Here is a 22,203-nt window from a genome sequence, read left to right as displayed (position 1 = left end):
CCACTGTGCCCAGCCCCATCCTTCTTTATCAGCTGCCATGAGACAGATCCCTGGATAGGACAGACTTGCCTCGTATGCTGGAGAATTGCTGTGATAATTTGGCTAATGAGAGGGCCAAATTTGCGTTGTAAAATGGTACCCTCTATGATTCCCTGGGGGCAAAGCCTACCACTTCTGGTAGACCACTTCTGGTCTGCATGAAGTTAAACATTTTTTCTTACAAACTCTCAGTGGCACCACCAACTTAAATAAAGAAGGAATTTTAGCTTATCTTGTCTGCTGTCCAGAGCCAAACAAGTTTGTGGGTAGAATATCCAAGTCACTCATATTCAAAACTCTAGAGTTCTCCATCACACTTCCTTCTCCCTGATCATCTACTAACCCCTAACAAGGAGCAAAGTTAGATTTATGTCAGACCCTGTGTGGGACATAGTAGGTACTTATCGAATGAACAAAGGAAAAGTGGGAGGGAAGGAAAGAAGGAGGGAGACTTAGAACTTGAGTGTTTGAAATCTACTCTAATGTTAACAGTGTGAGGAAACAGCTCTTTTGAAAGTATTTGGAAACGTGTATTAAAAATCTCAAGAATGGGCCAGGCATGGTGGCTCATGCCTGTAATCTCAACACTTTGGGAGGCTGGGGTGGGTGGATCACCTGAGGTCAGGAGTTTGAGACCAGCCTGGTAAACATGGTAAAATCCCGTCTCTACTAAAAATACAAAAATTAGCCGGGTATGGTGGCACATGCCTGTAATCCCAGCTAGTCCGGGAGACTGAGGCAGGGAGAATCACTTAAACCCGGGAGGTGAAGGTTGCAGTGAGCCAAGATTGCCCCATTGCTCTCCAGTCTGGGCAACAGAGCCAGGCTCAGTCTCAAAAAATAAAATAAAATAAAATGAAATCTAAAGAATGTGCACATTTTTACCCAGCAATTCTGTGTTTAGAAATTAAGGATATGTGAAAAGATTTTGCTGTAAATCAGACAATTGTTCCTTGTTATAACATATTGCAGCCAACCTAAATACCGAACAATAATCAGGTGAATGAATTATAATACATCTACACCCCTTCTTCCTCTAACCTTTCCTATCTCAGTAAATAATAACACTGGTAAACCAGCTGTTCAAGCTGGTAACCTAGAATCATTAAATTTCCCTTTCTTTCAACCTGTCATTTCGAGTCCTATTGTTTTCCAAAATATACAAGGAGTCATCTTATAGATGTATTAACTTAAGCAAGCAATAGGTGTCATCAAGCCTAAAAGCCAATGTATCAAGAAAATCTGAATGCTTTTAAGGGTTTACTCACCATGGATATAGAAGGAAACATTGTTCAAGTAACCAGGTAAGTGGGTGTTGATTCCAACATCATGGAAGATGAAATTAAATTAATTGAGAGCCATAGGGAAACATGCACAAGGAAAAATGAAAAATAATGATATAGGGCTGCATACATAAAACATATGTACAGTATTGTACTTTATTGGTGATTTAAGAGGTTTTTCAAAGTTAATTTTGATTAGATGTAATCAGTACAATCCTTAGATCCTCAACACCAGGCCCCCTGCTCTTGCCCTCCTCTCTCTGGTCCCCTTCCATGGGGCAAGGAGTCCACCATGGGACTAAGGGGACATGCCCACCCCAAGCCTAATACCACTCTCCAGAAACCCAGGACCCTAGAACTCCCTCCCAAGACAAGGCCTGTATGAGTTTCTTCTCCAGGTACTTCTTCCTAAGGATGGATACTGGCTGTGATTGTAGCAGGGCATGTGGCTGGAGCTTGTCCTTGTGGGCTCAGGTGTCCACACATAAGCGTGAGCAGCCTCTCCTAGTGTGGGCTGGGGCGAGGAGTGGGAAGAGAATGGGAGCAAAGTCTTCCATTTGTCCTCTTGCCTCAGACCTCACTAATGTTAGTAGTTATCCTGAATGCAATGTTTACTGCTGACTAGTCATACTAACTAACTCTCTCGGTCCCATATAGGGTATGACTCCATTAGATCTCAACTTCAACTACTATAACTACAAAGGTGATAAACAATTAGCATTTTAAAAGATAAGCAAAAATAAGAAAATTGTTTGGGTGCAATGGTTCACGCTTGTAATCCCAGCACTTTGGGAGGATGAGGTGGGCGGATCACTTGAGGTCAGGAGTTCAAGACCAGCCTGGCCAACAAGGTGAAACCCCGTCTCTACCAAAAATACAAAAATTAGCCAGGCGTGGTGGCATGCACCTGTAGTCTCAGATACTTGAGAGGCTGAGGCAGGAGAATCGCTTGAACCCAAGAGGCAGAGGTTGCAGTGAGCCGAGATCACACCATTGCACTCCAGCCTGGGCAACTCCAGCCTGGCAACAGAGTAAGACTCCATCTCAAAAAAAAAGAAAAGAAAAGAAAATTGACTACACTCACATTTTGTTAACTTAGATAACCACGATAACACCTTGCAGATTTTTAAACACATATATTTGTAATATAGGTAAATATGTATGTAGTATATATTTACATTTTAAAAACAAAAACTGGATTATATTACTATAAAACCTACTTTTTTCACTTAAAGTTATGTCATGTACAACATTCTATGTCAGTAATACCCATTTAACACACTATTTTTGTTGACTAAACGGCATTCCATTATATAGATTACTTAATGCACACATAGTATTGTGCTACAAAGTACTAAGCTCTGACATATACATTGTTGAACATGGTACATATAGTTTGAAGGAGGAAGCAGGTATTAACCAAACAGGAAAAAATACCTGAGCATAATTTGTGATGAAATGCCATGAAGGAAGAGAACAGAATACTATGAGAGAAAATCATAGAGGTACATAATGTAGTTGCAGAAAGATCTGTCTGAGGGAAACAAATTTGGTCTTGAAGGATGACAAATTTGGCATGTAAAAAGCTGAGGAAGAACATTCTAGGCAGAGAGAACTGTATATTTGGGGCTGGGTGTAGTGGCTCACGCCTGTAATCTCAGCATTTTGGGAGGCTGAGGTGGACAGATCACCTGAGTTCAGGAGTTCGAGACCAATCTGGCCAACATGGTGAAACCCCGTCTCTACTAAAAATACAAAAATTAGCTGGGCGTGATGGCGGGTGCCTGTAATCCCAGCTACTTGGGAGGCTGAGGCAAGAGAATCGCTTGAACCCGGGAGGCAGAGGTTGCAGTGAGCCGAGATTGCGTCACTACACTCCAGCCTGGGCGACAGAGCAAGACTGTCAAAAAAAACAAAAAACAAAACAAACAAACAAAAAACTGTATATTTGGGAGCCTTGAAGCAGAAAATTTGTTACTGGAAAGATGGTCATGGGGACTCGTACTCAGCGAGGCTGGGACAAATGAGGCTGGAGGCCTTCCATGCCATGCAAGGTGTTTTGCATTTTCAATCTGTGTAAGTAACATGATCTGATTTATATTTTAGAAAGCTTACTCTGCCTGTTCTGTGTAGGAGAATGGGTTGAGGCTCTGATTTTAAGATGAAAGACTAGTTAGACAAGTATTTCAGTAGTCCAAAGGAGATGATGGGGACATATAGGAGAATATTTGTGTAATTTGGCCTTTCTATATAAACCATTTAATACTTCAAAATAAAATCTCAAATTTTCTGGGCTATGTAATGCATCACTAATTCCACTAGATGGCAACGGCATAGTTATTAAGCAACACTGGAGAATTTCCTGGGGTTACTCAGTGCACCGCATTATTTCTAAGGTTATATTTTTTCGGTGTTTGATCTTTGCTTTACATTGACATTTACATTCCCTTTAAGTTCCAAGAATGTAATATATTTTACAGTTCTTGTTTTAAAATTATAATTTCAATAACTCCCTTAACTGGGAGAATGTGAAGGTCTCTGCCCATTTCGTTTTTGGTTCCCCACTATTTCTTTGCACCTACTTAAAAAAATAACAATAATAAAATAATATCAATTGCTATTTCTTAAGCACCTTTTATGAGTGAGTTATCGTGCTGAGTATTTGTATACATTGCCTCATATACTCATGCAGAGTAGATGTATTTCTTCTCATTTATAGACAAGAAAATAGAGACTAGGGAAGATTGGTAATTTGCCCAAAGTCACAATTATTATCTGCCAGAACCTTAATTCAAGCCCAGTCGCTGTAAACAAATTATTAAGTGGATAAATTGGTAAATAAGCAAATAAATGAGTAAATAAACAAGATGATTATGCCTAGATGAATTGAATAAATTGGTCACTATAGATAATAAAATATTAGTTACAACCAAGTTAAAAATATAACGCAAAATATGCAAGCATGACAAAATAATATTCTCATAACACAAAGATAAAGATAAGATACATATTAAATAATTTCTATCTTCTCTTTTTACTTTTTCTTTCTTTCTTTTTTTTTTTTTCTTTGAGACCAAATGTTCCTTTGTTGCCCAGGCTGGAGTACAGTGGCGTGATCCCGGCTCCCTGCAACCTCTACCTCCCAGGCTCAAGCAATTCTCCTATCTCAGCCTCCTGAGTAGCTGGGACTACAGGCCCACTGCACTTGGCTAATTTTTTGTATTTTTAGTAGAGACAGTGTTTCACCATGCTAGCCAGGCTAGTCTTGAACTCCTAAGCTCAAGCGATCTGCTCTCCTCGGCCTCCCACAGTGCTGAGATTAAAGGTGTGAGCCACTGCGCCTGGCCTGTCTTCTCTTTCCCTTAACATATTAGAATCTCCCAATGATATTAAAACTTCCTTGAAAGCAGGACCAACTGAGTTATAATATTCTTTCATTTGAACATACTATATTCTATTCAATAATTCTCCTATAATTGAATTTAGCAATTTCCTCTCAAAATTAAGGGATTATTAATAATGCTCTAATGATCATCTTTGTATAGAAATTTTGTATCTCCACCCATTTTGTTAAGGATGCTGTCCTAGAACTTAAATATTTATTGGATAAAAAGAAATTAACTTTTAAAACACTCTTGTTTATGTTATTTTTAACCTGATAAGTAAAGTAACACATTTTCCTTTAAAAATATGTAGCAAATACTCCCAGAAAGGAAAAACTATGCTACATCCCTCTAACCAGAATAATGACTTTTATGATTTTTGTGTATTTATTTCCTGCTATATATATATTTATATATCTGTAATAATTATCTATATATACACCCATTTTCACAGTTACAATAAAATATATACACATAGGAACTTTCATATCTTGCCCTTGCCATTTAACATTATGTACGGTTATATATAGATATTTTATATTTTTTATAGATTTAGCTATAGATATCTGAACACACATGTATAATATACATGTTCCATATCATTAAATATTGTTCAGAAACATGATGTCTTTAATTTTTTTTTATAGAGACAGAGGTCTTACTATGTTGCTCAGGCTGGTCTCGAACTCCTGGGCTCAAGCAATTCTCCTGCCTCAGCCTCCCAAAGTGCTGAGATTACAGGGGTGAGCCACTGCAACTAGCCTCAGAAATATGATTTTTAATAGTGGAAGTATATCCCCTTTTACTAAACTTTTATTTATGATCTTTTTATTATAGAGATATCTTTGCACTCTGCTAATTCTTTCCTTTAGATAGACTTCTGGAAAGGGTATTACTACCTCAAGCGGTGAAGGTACTCTATGAATGTTGATGCATATTGCCAAATTGCCCTCCAGAAAGTCTCCACCAATTCTTTGCTCTAAAGCCTATGAACGTCACCATTTTCCACATCTGGTGGATACTCATATCATCATTCTCATCACCTTTAGCAATATTAATGGCAAAAGATGACAGTCCCTTGTTATTTTACTTTGTATTTTTTCTCAGTGAACTGAATATTTTATGGTAATTTATTAGTCCTTTATATTTTCTCTTCCATAAATTCTCTATTCATGTCCTTTGCCATTTTATTATTGAGATGTCACCAATTTTCCTACTGTTGAATAAAAGATTTTTATATATTAGGGATACTAGCACTTTTTCCAGTCATATTAGTAGCAAATCTTTCTCCTTCTTTGTAGTTTGTCTTTTAATTTTGTTAGTGATACTTTTACCTATAATCTATGTGATTTAAATTTTTGATAATTTCCTTAAGCCCCCAAATCAGCAAAATAGTTACCTATATTTTCTATATTTAAAATATTATTTTCTTTTATAAATTAAGGTACAATTTATATTCTATTTTTAATGGTTTTATTTTACTTTTCATATTTATTAATAGCTAGAAATAATTCTATTATATAATACGGAGTAAGGCCCATTTGTTATGTGATTTATTCCTTCCCCCATTAACTTGTGTGGATATTTTGTCATATGGAGTAGATCTATGATATTCTAAGAAGTATAGTTGTTCAGAGGTTAGACTCTGTGATCAACCACATCTGGGTTCAGATCCTAGCTCTGCCATCTTTTTGGTCCTGTGCAAGTTACTTAGCCTATCTAATTCTCAGTTTCCCCATCTGTAAAAGACAGATTGTTGGGAGGATTCCATTATCCTGAGCATGCAGAATAGTCAGCATGGGCTGTGCTACCTAGGAAACATTCAGTACAGTATGCATTCACTACTAGAATTATGACTATGATATCGATGAAGTTATTCATAGGTTTTTGTTTTGTTTTTTGTTTTGTTTTTGAGACGGAGTGTCACTCCGTCGCCAGGCTGGAGTGTGGTAGCGCGATCTCGGCTCACTGCAACCTCCACCTCCCAGGTTCAAACGATTCTCCTACCTCACCCTCTAGAGTAGCTGGGACTACAGGCACGCGCCACCACACCTACCTAATTTTTGTAGTTTTAGTAGAGACAGGGTTTCACCATGTTGGCCAGGATGGTCTCGATCTCCTGACCTTGTGATCCACCTGCCTCAGCCTCCCAAAATGCTGGGATTACAGGTGTGAGCCACCATGCCCAGCCGGTTATTCATAACTTTAAAAAATTCTGATATTCTTGAATGGTGCAGGAATACTCACTTCAAACTTTTAATGAGTTACTGGGCATATGGTCAAAAAATACAACAAAGCTGCATTCACATCTCCACAATGGCTGTTTGCTTGTCTCACTCACAGGTAAGTGATACACTTCCACATCCACAGGGCACACAATGTGTATCTTGCCTTAAAAGGAAGAACTGCAAGGATATAAAACCAGATTATCTCAAAGGTTAGAGTGATTTAGGAGTATGGCTTTTCTGTATTACTTTAATCTTTTTCGTTTGTTTTGTTTTTGTTTTGAGACAAGGTCTGGCTCTGTCGTCCAGGCTGGAGTGCAGTGGCACGATCACAGCTCACTGCAACCTCCACCTTCTGGGCCCAAGCCATCCTGCCACCCCAGCCTCCCGAGTAGCTGGGACTATACGTGTGTGCCACCATGCTTGGCTAATTTTTGAATTTTCTGTAGAGACGAGGCTTTGCCATGTTGCACAGGCTGGTCTCAAACTCCTGGGCTCAAGCAATCCTCCCGCCTCGGCCTCTCAAAGTGCTGGGATTATAGGCATGCGCCACCGCACCTGGCCCTTCTGTATTACTTTAATTTTTGACAATAATTATGCATACTGAGGGGAAAACAATAAAGATGTACCCTTGGAAAAAGTGCTTACCTCAATGAAGTTACAGATTAATCATCATCCAAGATTTGGAATTTACTGCAAATAGTAAAAACATTAACACTTAAATCTTCAAATACGGAGAAGACTTTTAGGAACCATTTCAAGGTGTGCAGAAATTTGGTATGATCTCAATTTTATTTAAATCTTCTTTCATCTTTCTTTATGCATGCGTATACCTTAATTACAGGGTGTAAAATTACAAGTATAATTTTGTTTTGAGACAGGGTCTCAGGCCGGGTGCGGTGGCTCAAGCCTGTAATCCCAGCACTTTGGGAGGCCGAGACGGGCGGATCACGAGGTCAGAAGATCGAGACCATCCTGGCTAACACGGTGAAACCCCGTCTCTACTAAAAAATACAAAAAACTAGCCGGGCGAGGTGGCGGGCGCCTGTAGTCCCAGCTACGCGGGAGGCTGAGGCAGGAGAATGGCGTAAACCCAGGAGGCAGAGCTTGCAGTGAGCTGAGATCCGGCCACTGCACTCCGGGCCTGGGCGACAGATCGAGACTCCGTCTCAAAAAAAAAAAAAAAAAAAAAGAGACAGGGTCTCATTTTGTTGCTCCGGCTGGAGTGCAGCGGCACGATTACAGCTCACCACAACTTTGACCCTTCCAGGCTCAAGTGATCCTCCTGCCTCAGCCCCCGGAGTAGCTGGGACTATAGGCATGTGCTGCCAATGCCTGGCTAATTTTTAAATTTTTTGTAGAGACATGGTCCCTCTATGTCTCCAACTCTGTGGCTCAAGCAATCCTCTTCCCTTGGCTTCCCCGTGCCTGAATTACAGGCATGAGCCACCATGCCTGGCCTAATTATAGTTCTTATCATGTGGAGCTCAATCAACTATTACTAAATTATTTCATCGTTATTTTCTTTCTCTTTTTTAAAAAATGAAGATATTAACATATCATAAAACTGACCATTTTAAACTGTTTACTTCATGGTTTTTGGCATATGCACAAAGCCGTGAACCATGACCACCATCTGACTCTAGGACATTTCATTGCCCCAAAGAGAAACCCATGCCTTTTAGCAGTCAGTGCCTATTCCCCTCACCCAGCTCCTGGAAACCACTATTCTACTTTATTTTGCTGTGGATTTGCCTATTTGGGATTCATGTTAAAGAAATTATACAATATGTAGAAATTTTTTGTCAGCTTCTTTCACTTAGCATGTTTTCAAGTTTCAATCATGTTGTAGCATATACCAGTATTTCATCCCTTTTTATGGCTGCATAATGTTCTGATGTGTGATCTATTATATTTTGTTCATTCATTCATCAGTTGATGGATACTTAGGTTGGATTTGCACCTTTTTGCTATTCTGAATAATGCTGCTATGAACATTCGTGTACAAGTTTTTGTGTGGACATACGTTTTCAGTTCTTTTGGGTATATACCTAGAAGTGGAATTCCAAGGTCATATGGTAATCCTGTATTTAACTTTTTGAGGAATACCAAATTGATTTACACAGCAGCTGCCCCATTTTACATTCCCACCAGCAGTGTATGAGGGTTCCAGTCTTTCTACATCCTCGACAAGTGTAAGTTTTCATCTTTTTGATTATAGACACCCAGTGAGTGTGAAGTTGTATCTCAGTATGGTTTTGTTTTGCATTTTCCTTATGACTAATGATGTTAAGCACCTTTTCATATATTCATTGGCTATTTGTATGTGTTCTTTGGAGAAATGTCTATTCAAGTCCTTTGCCCATTTAAAAAATTGGGTTGTCTTTTTGTTGTTGAGTATGAGTTCTTTATATATTCTAGGTATATACTAGACCCTTCTCAGTTATGTGATTTACAGGTATGTTCTCTTACCCATGAGTTATCTTTTTACTTCCTTGTAGTATTCCTTGAAGTGAAAAGTTTTAAATTTTGATGAAGTCAAATTATCTGTCTTTTCCTTGGTTGCCTGTTCTTCTGTTGTCATGACTCAGAAATCATTGTTTAATCCAAGGTCATAAATATTTAGCCTTAAGTTTATCTTCTGAGAGTTGTGTAGTTTTAGCTCATACAAGTAGGTCATTGATCTATTTTGAATTAAGTATATATATGTCATATATGGAGTATATGTAGGTGTATATGTGTGACATATATGTAGATGTCCAACTTTCTTCTTTTGCATGTGGATATCCAGTTGTCCCATCACTGTTGAACAACTCTTTTTTTCCAAATGAATGGTCTTGATACCTTGTCAACGTCCAAAACAATTGACTATAGATATGTAGGTTTATTTCTAGATTTGCAATTCTATTCCATTGGTCTATAGGTCTTAGTTGAGCTCTTGATAAATACTGGCTTGAGATGAGTATATTTCATTCTCTAACAAGTGCCTGGAGTATAGCCGAACACTGACTGGCCCACGCTGCTTACCTGTCAGCTGGCATGAGTAAGAGATTGACAGCCTCCTCTGAGACATGAGGATCATAAGAGGGGCATGCACCTGAAAATAGTTTGTACCTCTGATCAGCTCCAAGAGTCTCCATAGAGACAAAAAGACAAATAAGGTCCAAATTCCTGTCCATATAGCTTGACTAAAATAATTTGAAGCCTAGTAATTTTTAGGCAGTTATAACTCATACACCCATTTCAGCACCCTCAAATTCACCTGATAAATATTTATGGAGTCCCTGTTCTGTCCTGTGTGCAACAAAGCAGCTTTAATTTGAGGACTTTTATTTTCTGGCATTCTTCCAACAAACTACTTAGAGCAAAGTTGCCAAAGACAGTAAGCTGATTATATGAAAGTATCATTATTTATTTATTTATTTATTTATTTATTGAGACAGGATCTCACTCTGTCACCCAGGCTGTAGTGCAGTGGCCCAATCTTGGCTCACTGCAACCTCTGCTTCCTGAGTTCAAGCAATTCTTGTGCCTCAGCTTCCCGAGTAACTGAGATTACAGGCATGCGCCACCACTCCCGGCTAATTTTTCTTATTTTTAGTAGAGATGGAGTTTCACCATTTTGGCCAGGCTGGTCTCGAACTCCTGACCTCAAGTGATCCGCCCACCTCAGGCTCTCAAAATGTTGGGATTACAGGGGTGAGCCACTGCACCCGGCCTGAAGTTATCATTGTTATAGGCCAAAAACAGTTGAATGGTGGCTCTTATTTTTGAAAAGTTGATTTATAGTCCTTCTCTGTCAATAATTAGCCAGCAGGCCAACTGTCTCTTCAAGCCACTCCTTGTTAAAGGTAATACAACCTTATCGTTTGTGTATAACAGAATGTTTAGTCTTTCTGTTTTGCTTTGTTGAAGATAGGAGTGGAGAGATATCTGCAGGACTGCATTAAATTTATCCAAAGTGATATTAGATTATCATGCAAGTTGTAAAGAAGGGAAGCAGAGACAATTATTCCCTGGGCCTGGAAGCTTCATCCTTCTGCCTTTAGGGACCAAAGCTTTGTTGCCATATGGTCTGCCATAACAATCCAAGACTGATCCCTTTCTTCCTGTTTGCTGGTGCCAGTGATCCTAGAATAGCAAGGTATAGTTTGTGTCTGGTAATGTTTAATCTTGATGACAGCTGGCACAAGAAACATAACCCTGAACCTTGGAACGAAGATGGTTTTCTGCTCAGCGCAAGTTCTATTGCAGCGTATTACAGCAAGCTCAGAAAGATAGCCAGACTTCTAAATTACATTATTCCTTTTTAAGTTGCTAAAATTGAGGCTAAGACAGGAGAATCATTTGAGGCTTCCATTTGACACTGTAAAAATTAAGAACTTCAGTTCATCAAAAGACACCATTAAAAGAGAAAAGGCAAGCCACAGACTGGAAAAGGATATTTGCAAAGCACATATTTGGTAAAGGACTCCAAACTAAAATTTATAAAAAGTTTTACAAATCGCCAGACGCGGTGGCTTACTCCTATAATCCTAGCACTTTGGGAGGCCGAGGAGGGGTGGATCACCTGAGGTCAGGAGTTCAAGACCAGCCTAGCCAACATGGCGAAACCCTGTCTCTACCAAAAATACAAAAATTAGCTGGGTGTGGTAGTGCCCACCTATAATCCCAGCTACTTGGGAGGCTGAGGAAAGAGAAGTGCTTGAACCCAGGAGGTGGAGGTTGCAGTGAGCTGAGACCACACCACTGCACTCCAGCCTGTGCAATGGGAGCGAGACTCCATCTCAAACGAACGAACAAACAAACAAACAAAAACTTTTGCAAATCAATAAGAAAAAGGCACCCCAAATGGATGAAAGATTTAAATCGGTACCCCACAAAAGGGGATAGCCAAGAGGATAGAGCATATGAAATGAAGATTAACATCTTCAAACACCATCCCCTAGTCTGTGCAGTCAGGCAACTGCCTTTTCTCATCCTCAGCAGACAGAGAGGTATTCTCTGAAGAGGTTAAGACAGAACTTAAGGGAGGAGCATCCAAAACAGAGGTATCATATTAAGTCAGGGGGATTAAGACACCGTCCCTGCTACCCGCCGCCCCCTCCCCATCCGCCACCCCCTCCTTCACACTCCCTCCCCCTCCGCCCCCGGCCGACCCAGCTCCTAGAATTCTGACAACCAGGCCTTCACCCACCAAGCAGGAAACTGAAAAATTATTCTCCAGGGAATCTGACCAGCCCAAAGGAAAATGCCTAAAGATGCTTACACGGGGTTCTCTAGCTAGAAAGTCCTATCAAGTCGTTATACAGTGAAGCATTTCAATGACAAGATCTACTCAGGAATAAAAACTTCCAATTTGTTTTAGTGCTGCTTTCTTAAATAAGAATTACCAGACCCTTGGGGCAAGTCTCTACCATGAAAGACAGAGATCAAAACAAAGAGAAAGGCAACAACAAAGCAACTTAGAGGAAACAGACTATAAGGTAGAAGAAAACTGTAAATTACTAAACTCAGAAAATAGAAGGGATTGTAATAAAAAAACTAGTTTGCTATTTAGGCTGTGCGGTGGCTCATGCCTCTAATCCCAGCACTTTGGGAGGCCAAGGCGGACGAATCATTTGAGTTCAGGAGTTCAAGACCAGTTTAGCCAATCTGGTGAAACCCCGTCTCTGTTAAATAAATACAAAAATTAGCTGGGCATGGTCATGCGTGCCTGTAATCCCAGCTACTTGGGAAGCTGAGGGAGGAGAGTCATTTGAACCCCTGGAGACAGAGATTGCAGTGAGCCGAGACTGCACCACTGCACTCCAGCCTGGGCAACAGAGCGAGACTCCGTCTCAAAAAAAAAAAAAAAAAAAAAAGAAAGAAATAAAATAGTTTGCTATTTAAAAGAGGAACATTCAGAGAACAAAAATATTTAAAATAGAAAAAAGTGTAAAACTCTTAGAAGGGTTGAAAGATGAATTTGAGGAAGTCTCTTAAAAGTAGGGGAAAAATAAGATGGAAAAGATAAAAGTAGAGATTCATTCCAGGGGATTCAATATCCATATAATAATTCCTTTATATCATACATATAGAGAAGGAAAACTTGTTTGGACCAGTTAATTAGATGTAGTCTTGGACCTGAAGTTGAAGAAGGGTGTTCTGGGCTCCCAAGGGATCTGACACAAAGAGAAGTTTCAGGAAGCTTTGAATTGAATCTTCTAGTCACTCACTGGTATGAGCTAGATTATGCTGTGAGTTTTCATGTTCAAGGGTAGTAGGAAAGATACAGATCCAAGTGTAATGAAATCACATTTATTAGACTGTATACTTTAGTGTTAAGGGTTGCATTTACCTTTTTAAATAATATTTTAAAAATAGGAAGAGATTCAGGCACAATGGCTCATGCCTAGCACTTTGGGATGCCGAGGCAGGTGGATTGCTTGAGCCCAGGAGTTTAAGACCAGCCTGGGAAACATGGTGAAATCCCATCTCTACAAAAAATACAAAAAAGTAACCAGGTGTAGTGGCATGGGCCTGTAGCCCCAGCTAATCAGAAGGATGAGGTGGGAGGATCGATTGAGCCCGGGAGGTTGAGGCTGCAATGAGCTGTTACGGTGCAACTGCACTGCAGCCTAGGTGACAAAGCAGGACTCTGTTTCAAAAAACAAAACAATTGGGAGGCCGAGGCAGGCGGATCACGAGGTAAGGAGATCGAGACCATTCTGGCTAACACAGTGAAACCCCGTCCGTACTAAAAATACAAACAAATTAGCCAGGCGTGGTGTCAGGCGCCTGTAGTCCAAGCTACTCGGGAGGCTGAGGCAGGAGAATGGCGTGAACCTGGGAGGCGGAGCTTGCAGTGAGCCGAGATTGTGCCACTGTACTCTAGCCTGGGAGACAGAATGAGACTCCGTCTCAAAAAAAAAAAAAAAAAAAAAAAAGGAGGAAAGCTGAATATAATACAGTCTCCTGGATAGGATTGTGGAACTGAGAAGGACATCAGAGAAAATTAATGAAATCTGAATAAAGTATGTGTTATGTGTGTGCCTAATTGAAGAGACTACCCAAACAGGCTGAGTGTGAGCAACAAGGCTGTTGCAACAAGGCTGGGTGCAAGTTGGCTGAGTCCAAGAAAGGAGTCAGCGAAGGGTGGTGGGAGTGGAACTGGTTTTATAGGTTTGGGGTAGGTAGTGGAAAGTTACAGTTAGGGGCAGCTTTTTCGGGCAGGGGAAGAATGTCACAAGGTGCATAGTCATGAGGTGGGGGGAGGTCACAAGGCACGATACCACAAGGTCGATTGATGAGTTAGGGTAGGGCAGGAACATATCACAATGGTGGAATGCTGCAAGGTCAGTTAATCAGTTAAGGCAGGAACCAGCTGTTTCTTCTTCTTTAGTGGTTCTCCTGTTGCTCCAGGCTTTGTGACTCCAGGAGGCCTGTATGTGTGGGTCACAGGGGTCACAATGACTCGGCCACCGTGTAGCCTGTTCAGAGGACTTTGCAGTATGAAGTTTAGCTAATAGCCATGTCCAGTGTTGGTTCACTAGTTGTGACAAATGTATCATAGTAATGTAAGATGTTAGCAATAGGGGAAACTAGGCCTGAGGTAGATGGGAGCTCTATATTATATTTGCAGCTTTTCTGTAAACCTAAAACTATTCTAAAATTAAAAAGTTTATTTGGCTGGGTGTGTTGGCTCACACCTGTCATCTCAACACTTTGGGAGGCCAAGGCCGGTGGATCACCTGAGGTCAGGAATTCGTGACCAGCCTGGCCAATAAGGCAAAACCCCGTCTTTACTAAAAATACAAAAATTGGCCGGGTGTGGTGGTGGGCACCTGTAATCCCAGCTACCCAGGAGGCTGAGGCAGGAGAATTGCTGGAACCCAGGGGGGCAGAGGCTGCAGTGAGCTGAGATTGTGCCACTGCACTCCAGCCTGGGTGACAAAGCAAGACTCTGTCTCAAAAAAAAAAAAAAAAAAAAAGTTTATTTAAATAGGAAAGTAGGAGGAAAGAACTTTTATCGTAACATCAGACAAATCACAACTTTGGCATAAGCCTGGTGACTACGCCACATGACTATAACCAAGCAACAATCAGTCAGATGTCAGTCTAATCATAGGTCCTGTTATTTTCAGTAAAGGGGAAAAAATCATGAAAGTTGAAACTGCAAGTCAAAGTATGTAAAATCATAAAATGGAATAGCATGTGGCATGGAGCTCCTATAGTCCCAGCTACCAAGGAGGTTGAAGTGGGAGGATTGATTGGGCCCAGGAGTTTGAGGTTACAGTGAGCTATGATTATGCCACTGCACTCCAGTCTGGGTGACAGAGCAAGACCTTGTCTCAAATAAATAAAATAAATAAATAAATAAAATGAAACTGATAAGACAGCTAAGTTTAGATGAGGTGTTGTGGAAAATAGGAAGCCATTGCTAATTTCTTGAGTAAGGAACTAATGTGGTGAAAGCAACAATTTAGGGATTTATTCTATCGGCAGCCTGCCAAATGGATTGAAGTTGGGAAAAATCTGAGGCGGGGGATCAGCAATAACTGGCATGTACTAAAATCTCAAGACTAAAGCCCTAAAATGAAACTTTTGGTAAGGGTGTCAAACAATGTTATTCTTAGTGCTTCATGTGACCTGTTTTAAGCACCTGGAGACAAGCAGAGCCTCTTGTGGAGACAGATGTAGCAGATCTTCACCTGACTTCATTACATATCTGAATCATAGAACTATTTCATATCCCCTTCTTGCAAGTCCAAGCTCTCCTGGCATCTTGTGGTTAGGACTGTATCTTGTTACTTCTGCTTATGCTGCAGTGGCTCTGGGCTTGTTTGATAACCAAACTGAGCCTACCCTTATTTTTAATTTTTAACCCATCCTAATGGGGCTTTTTTATTTGGAAATGATTTTAAACTTAGAGAAAAGCTGCAAGAATAAGAATGGTACATAGAACACCATGCTACATGTTGTTATACCTTTGTTAAACATGTATTTTATCCTATATGCTCATCCATTCTCTCTCTATATCTATCTAGATCTCGATATCTATCTATAGATATATCTATCTCTATGTATAGATAGATATCTAGATATATCTAGCTATTGAGATCTAGATAGATAGTTGCCTGGATAAGTATCTAGATTGATATAGATAAATACAAAGAATATTAGATCCATACTCTTTCTCTCTCTCTCTCTCTCTATATATATATATACACATACACACACACACACACACACATATCTATTAGGTACATAGTATATACCTAATACTTTTGGATCATTTGAGAATAATGTGCACACGTCATTGCCTTTTAGTCCTAAATACTTCAGTGTGTATTTCCTAGGAATAAGAATATCCATTTAAAGAACCACATTATAATTCTTATCTTCAGTTAATTTACTTAGTCACTATTTCTTGAATTGAACTAAACTATGAGAATATCCATTATCCTGGTCTGACCTGACCCACTGCTGACTGAATTACAGGAGTGAAAAATTCAAAGTTTCATTTGCATTTCAGGTTTTGGTCTTTGAGAGTACCATAGAATCAAATTTTGCAGATTAGCTTTGAATTTGACTCATCATAGGTGTGTCTGATTCAGTTCAACTATTCTAAAATCCTCTTTGTCAAAGAATAATACTAATGCCAACAATGGCAAACACTAATCCAGCCTTCCTCGGTATGTGTCAGACAGTGTTCTAAGTTCATTGCATTTACCAATGCATTTAATCCTTACAACAACCTTAAGGAAACCGTAATTATCTTTATTTTATACATTGGGAAATGTAGGCAGAGAATTTAAATAACTTGTGTATGAATACACAGTTGATAAGGGGATCTCTCAGATATCTTTTTAAATGTGTTAATCTGTGTGTGTGTGTAGCCTTCTTACATTTCATAATGTTTTCTTTAAAGACGATCCCATGCTATTTCTAGTTATTGATTACTTCTCATTGTGTCATGTTCCCCTAGGACAGAAGCATTCATTTTCTTGATGTGTTGATCTTTCAGCTGAAGAAAAGGTGACTGGTCTCATGAGCCCGGAAGAATGAACTCAGAGGAGGTTGTTTACATGAGATTCTCCCACTCACCAGCTGTTGAGAGTCTGCGATTATGAAGAGCAGGATCTTATTACTTCAATGAAAGCATGTAACAAGGTTCTCGAACCACCAACAGCCAAGTGGATTTGGTACAGTGTGGCTGTCTAATAAATAATCAAAAGCATTTGATAGAAATCTGTCTTGCAGCACTGTCTTCACATTTAATGTTGCTTTCTCTTCTAGCCTCGGTATGTTTAAATGATTCCCTTTTCTCACTCTAGTGCCAATACTGTCCTGAAGGCTAGATCCACAGCGAAATTATTGTTCAGGCTGGGTCTGTCGACTTTGACTCTGCTATTTATAGAGCCAATGTGGGTTAATAACTGCTATTTATTGAGTGCCTGTTCCATGCCAAGCATTAGGCTGGGTGCTTTATATATGTTTAATCCTCACAATAGCCCTGTAAGGTTGCACCTATTATCTCCACTTTGCCCACGAAGAAACGGAGACTCAGAGAGTTTGTGTGCTATGTGTAAGATCACACACTTGCCAGAGTCAGGATTCAAATCTAGTTCTAACTCCAAAGCTCTCCACACTAACATTGTTTTGCTTATTATTGCTCCAAAGATAATTACCCCAACACCTTATCAATGGTAGACTTCCTCTCATGATGGCAGTGTATGTATATGAGAAATGTCTGAGATGGAGGACCAGGGAGTCTTTAGAGGCACAAAAGAATCACAGAATTATCTTCTAAAAAATAACACAATATTATCTGAGATCAGGAGTTGATAAAATATGGCCTCCAGCTATTTTTGTAAATAAAGTTTTATTGGGAACACAGCCACACCCAATCCTTCATTTCTATGGCTGCTTCTGCTCTACAGTGATTGAGTTGCAAAGTTGTGACAGATTCCGTATGGCCCCCAAAGCTTAAAATGTTGACTATTTGGCCCTTTCAGAAAAAGTGTGCCAACCTCTGTTTTAGATGACTTTGGAAGAAAGTCAACCATCTTCATTTGGGCCAATGTATTATTTTTTCCATTTGCCTGAAAAAGTACTTAAAGATTTATAATGCTAAGGTAATTACTGTATTCTAATGGTGGTGGTGGTGGTGGTGATGGAGTGGGGGGAAAGGGGGACTGTAGGGATCTAACCAGGAAGGGGAAGAGGCAGGGAATAGGAGAGGTCTGGGCCTCTGGATCCGCCATCAACTCCTCACCCCAGACCCCTCCCACTCACGTCCTTCCTATTTCTCCTGCCAAATCAACTGTCCTAAAATAACTCATTGCTCATAAACATGCAAGTGGCTTCCCCCACACAACATGCTCAGAATCCAACACCTTGGCCTGGAATTCAGAGACCATTACAGTTTGACCCCTATTAATCTCTCTCTCCACCCACTTTTTCCCTTTTCCTTTTTTTTCATCATGAGGAAATCATGCCAAATTTGAGTTTATATATCAAAGCCAATTTGCTTGTCTTTGATTCACTTTTATGTAGCAGAAAAATAAACATATACTACTTACAGGTGTTTGTTTTAGTCCTTTCTGGTGGCTGTAACAAAATACCACAGACTGGGTGGCTTACATACAAACAACAGAAATTTATTTCTCACAGGTCTGGAGGCTGGGAAGTTCAAGATCAAGGTGCTGGCAGATTCAGTATCTTGTGAAGGGCTGCCTCCTGGTTCACAGCTGGTACCTTCTCACTTCATGCATCCCCACCTAGTGGAAGGACTGAGGGGTTTCTCTCAGGACTCTTTCATTCATGCCATTCATGAGGGCTCTGCCTCTGACCTAGTCACTTCCCAAAGGCCCCACTTCCTATTACTATCACCTTGGGGGTTAAGATTTCAACAAATGGATTTTGTGGAGACCCAACCATTTGAACCGAAACAATGTTGTTGCCAGGTGTGGTGGCTCACGCCTGTAATCCCAGCACTTTGGGAGGCTGAGGCAGGCAGATCACTTGAGGTCAGGAGTTCAAGACCATCCTGGCCAATATGGTGAAACCCCATCTCTACTAAAAATACAAAAATCAGCTGGGTGTGGTGGTGGGCGCCTGTATTCCTAGCTACTCAGGAGGCTGAGGCGGGAGAATCACTTGAATCTGGGAGGCAGAGGTTGTAGTGAGCCAAGATTGCACCATTGCACCCCAACCCCAGGGGACAGAGAAAGACTCCAGCTCAAAACAAAAACAAAAACAACACACACACACACAAAAACAGTGTTGTATTTGATCACAGGAAGCCAGGCTGAGCTTCATATATGATGTCACTTCACCTGAGCTAAAAGGTATAAACAAAATAAAAACTTACAAATGCATTGGTTACTTTTCTATAGTAGGTATTATCCGATTGTATTTAGAAAAATTACTCTAGCTATTTTTCGGCCGGGTGCGGTGACTCATGCCTGTAATCCCAGCACTTTGGGAGGGCAAGGTGGGCAAATCACGAGGTCAGCAATTCGAGACCAGCCTAACCAACATGGTGAAACGCTGTCTCTACTAAAAATACAAAAAAAAAAAAAAAAAAAATAGCCAGGCATGGTGGCAGGCACCTATAATCCCAGCTACTCGGGAGGCTGAGGCAGGAGAATGGTGTGAACCCGGAAGGCGGCAGTTGCAGTGAGCTGAGATTGTGCCATTGCACGCCAGCCTGGGTGACAGAGCGAGACTCTGTCTCATTAAAAAAAAAAAAAAAAGAAAGAAAGAAAAAGAAAAATTATTCTAGTTATTTAAAAAATTTTGTAATATTATAAACTCTCTCACTGCTATGTATTTTTCTTAAAGATAATTTTCATGGCTGTAGAACATTTCATCTCCTATATATTCTAAAGTCCTCCTAATGCTTCCCCAATATTTGGGTACTGAAGGTTGCACTTTCCACTCATTTCATCCCCTACCTCCATTTTTGGGTTTGTTCTTCCATTGTTGTCCATTTTTGCTCAGGCTGTTTCTTTGGCTTGGAAAGGCTCCAATCTTCCCTTTCTGTCTCCTTGTCTTAAGTCCTTCCCTTCTAGCATAAGTCCTATCACCTTTCTCCCTTAAACTCTTTTGTCATGGAAAAGTAGAGATTGACCTTCATAATGAAGGATGGATTTCAAGAGGCTTATTTTCCCCAGAAGTGCTGACACAGTACCATCTTCACTAGCAGCAATGGCACTGCAGTACCAAAGGGCTCACAGACACTATTATTTCCTGGTGCTGTGCTTAGAAGAACAGTTTGTTTTAGAAAATGATAAGAGATAGCTCACATATATTATGTATTTTCTATATGTCTGCCATTATTCTAAGCATCTTATATACATTAAGTCATTTATCTTCATAACAAACCTATCAAGTGGATATTGTTAATACTCTTATTTTAGAAATGAGAAAATTGAGGTACAGAAGGGATAAGAAATTGCCCAAAGACACAGCTGGCAAGACTTGGGATTTGAATTCAGACAGTCTGGCACCAGAGTCTGGGTGCTTAGCCAGTGAAATAGAAGTGCAGTGAATTTGCGATGGCTCTTTATCTCCCTAGTCTCAACGTGGCCCTTAACATTTTCAGAGTATATGCAGAGGGATAGGGGCTGCTGAGCAGTGTTCTTCCCAGGAACATTGAGTCTATTCCTCTGTGTTGGAGAAATCTGGCTGGGGGCCACCATGCTTTACAAAGAGGAGATTGGTAGGCAGATAAATTTGCTTTGTCCTTGATCATTCTCTGAATATGACGAGTTCAGAGGCATGACCAGGGCCATGGCAGAGTAGATTGAAAGCACTTGTGCCTTCTAGTCCTTAATCATCTCAGTGTCCCTAGTGCCAGCATAAAGTAGGCCATTACACATGGAGAAGGTATTGTGACACAATCACATCATAATGGCTAGGGTTTAATTAACTATTCCTCCCAGGCCTTCTCCCAGGAAGGAGTGGGGCTTCTTGCAACGGACCACATGGGAGTGAGGGTGGGGAGAGGAGATTCAGAGAGCCTTCTAAATGTGAGTACAATTACAAAACTGAGTCAGAAAGGGAATGAATGGTTTTGCCTTGCAGTTTAGAGAATGATGTAACCTCACAGTTCAGGAAGATGTTAAAAATTATCTCTGCTGGGCACGGTGGCTCACACCTGTAACCCCAGCAGTTTGGGAGGCCAAGGTGGGCAGACTGCTTGAACTCAGGAGTTTAAGACCAGCCTGGACAACATGGCGAAAACCCATCTCTACAAAACATTAAAAAAAAAAAAAAATTAGCTGGCCATGGTGGCATGTGCCTGTGGTCCCAGCTACTCAGCAGGCTGGGGTGGGAGGATGGCTTGAGCCTGGGAGGCGGAGGTTGCAGTGAGCCAAGATTGCACCATTGCACTCCAGCCTGGGTGACAGAGCCAGACCTTGTCTCAAAGAAAAAAAAAAAAAGTTATTTCTACCGGATACCCTTCCAGTGCCTGAATCCCCCTATGAATGCTCTGCTAAGCAAATGTCCAGCCCCTGCTTGTATACCTGTACCAATGGGGATCTCACTACCAGTCTATTCCAGCTCTGTATGGCTCTGTTAGAAAGTTGGACATTTTGTTGAATGGAAATCTGTCTTCCTGTAGCTTCCACCAATTGGGTCTAATTATACCTATGGGATGCTAGAGAACAAGTTAGCTTCCTCTTCCATACAATAGCCCTACAGAAATTTGAATTCAATGATCATATCCACTCTGAGTTTTTCCTTTCAGGCCATATACTCACAGGTGCTTTAGTTGTGTCTCTTCTCACATGGTTTCACTAGTCATGTATGTGTCCACTGACTGCTTCCCACTTGGCTTAGAGCTCTTCAAGTAGAGAGTGCCAGCCCGCATCAGGGGAGAACCATTCTTTCCATCCGTATTAGTCTGTTCTCATGCTATTGATAAAGACATACTCGAGACTGGGTAATTTATAAAGAAAAAGAGGTTTAATGGGCTCACAGTTCCATGTGGCTGCAGAGGCCTCACAATCATGGCGGAAGGCGAAAGGCACATCCTACGTTGGCAGCAGGTGAAAGCGGGCTTGTGCAGGGAAACTCACTTTCATGAAACCATCAGATCTCGTGAGGCTTACTCACTACCATGAGAACAACACAGAAAAGACCTGCCCCCATGATTCAATTACCTCTCACCAGGTCCCTCCCAGAACACATGGGAATTGTGGGAGCTGTGGTTCAAGATGAGATTTGGGTGGGGACACAGCCAAACCATATCACCCTCCTGGGAGACTCTGTCTGTAA

General features: G+C 40.6%; 1 protein-coding gene and 1 long non-coding RNA gene across 14 annotated transcripts in view; one reads left to right on the top strand and one right to left on the bottom strand.

Moving 5' to 3' along the window:
* Positions 1–18,498, top strand: part of SLC44A1 (solute carrier family 44 member 1) — a 198,229-nt gene extending 179,731 nt beyond the window's left edge. For all 12 annotated transcript variants that reach the window (XR_012424492.1, XR_012424490.1, XR_012424491.1 and 9 more), the window contains one exon: positions 16,940–18,498. Coding sequence is in view for 8 of the 12 variants with exons in the window: in XM_074016950.1 (XP_073873051.1) it covers positions 16,940–16,954 (15 nt within the window). In the remaining 4 variants the exon portion in view is untranslated. The remainder of the gene's footprint in view (positions 1–16,939) is intronic.
* A 56-nt stretch (positions 18,499–18,554) lies between these two features.
* Positions 18,555–20,030, bottom strand: LOC123569165 (uncharacterized). Of its 2 annotated transcripts, none has more exons than XR_006692747.2 (2): positions 19,875–20,030; positions 18,555–18,707 (listed from the first exon to the last, which is right to left on the bottom strand). It is a non-coding gene; the product is annotated as an uncharacterized lncRNA (long non-coding RNA). The 2 variants fall into 2 exon arrangements; XR_012424493.1 differs by having other exon boundaries at positions 18,555–18,695.
* Between the last annotated feature and the right edge of the window lie 2,173 nt (positions 20,031–22,203).

The sequence above is a fragment of the Macaca fascicularis genome, chromosome 15, assembly GCF_037993035.2.
Source record: "Macaca fascicularis isolate 582-1 chromosome 15, T2T-MFA8v1.1".
NCBI lineage: Eukaryota > Metazoa > Chordata > Mammalia > Primates > Cercopithecidae > Macaca > Macaca fascicularis.
Note: the sequence above shows the minus strand (reverse complement) of the source record. Positions and strands in the feature narration are given on the sequence as shown.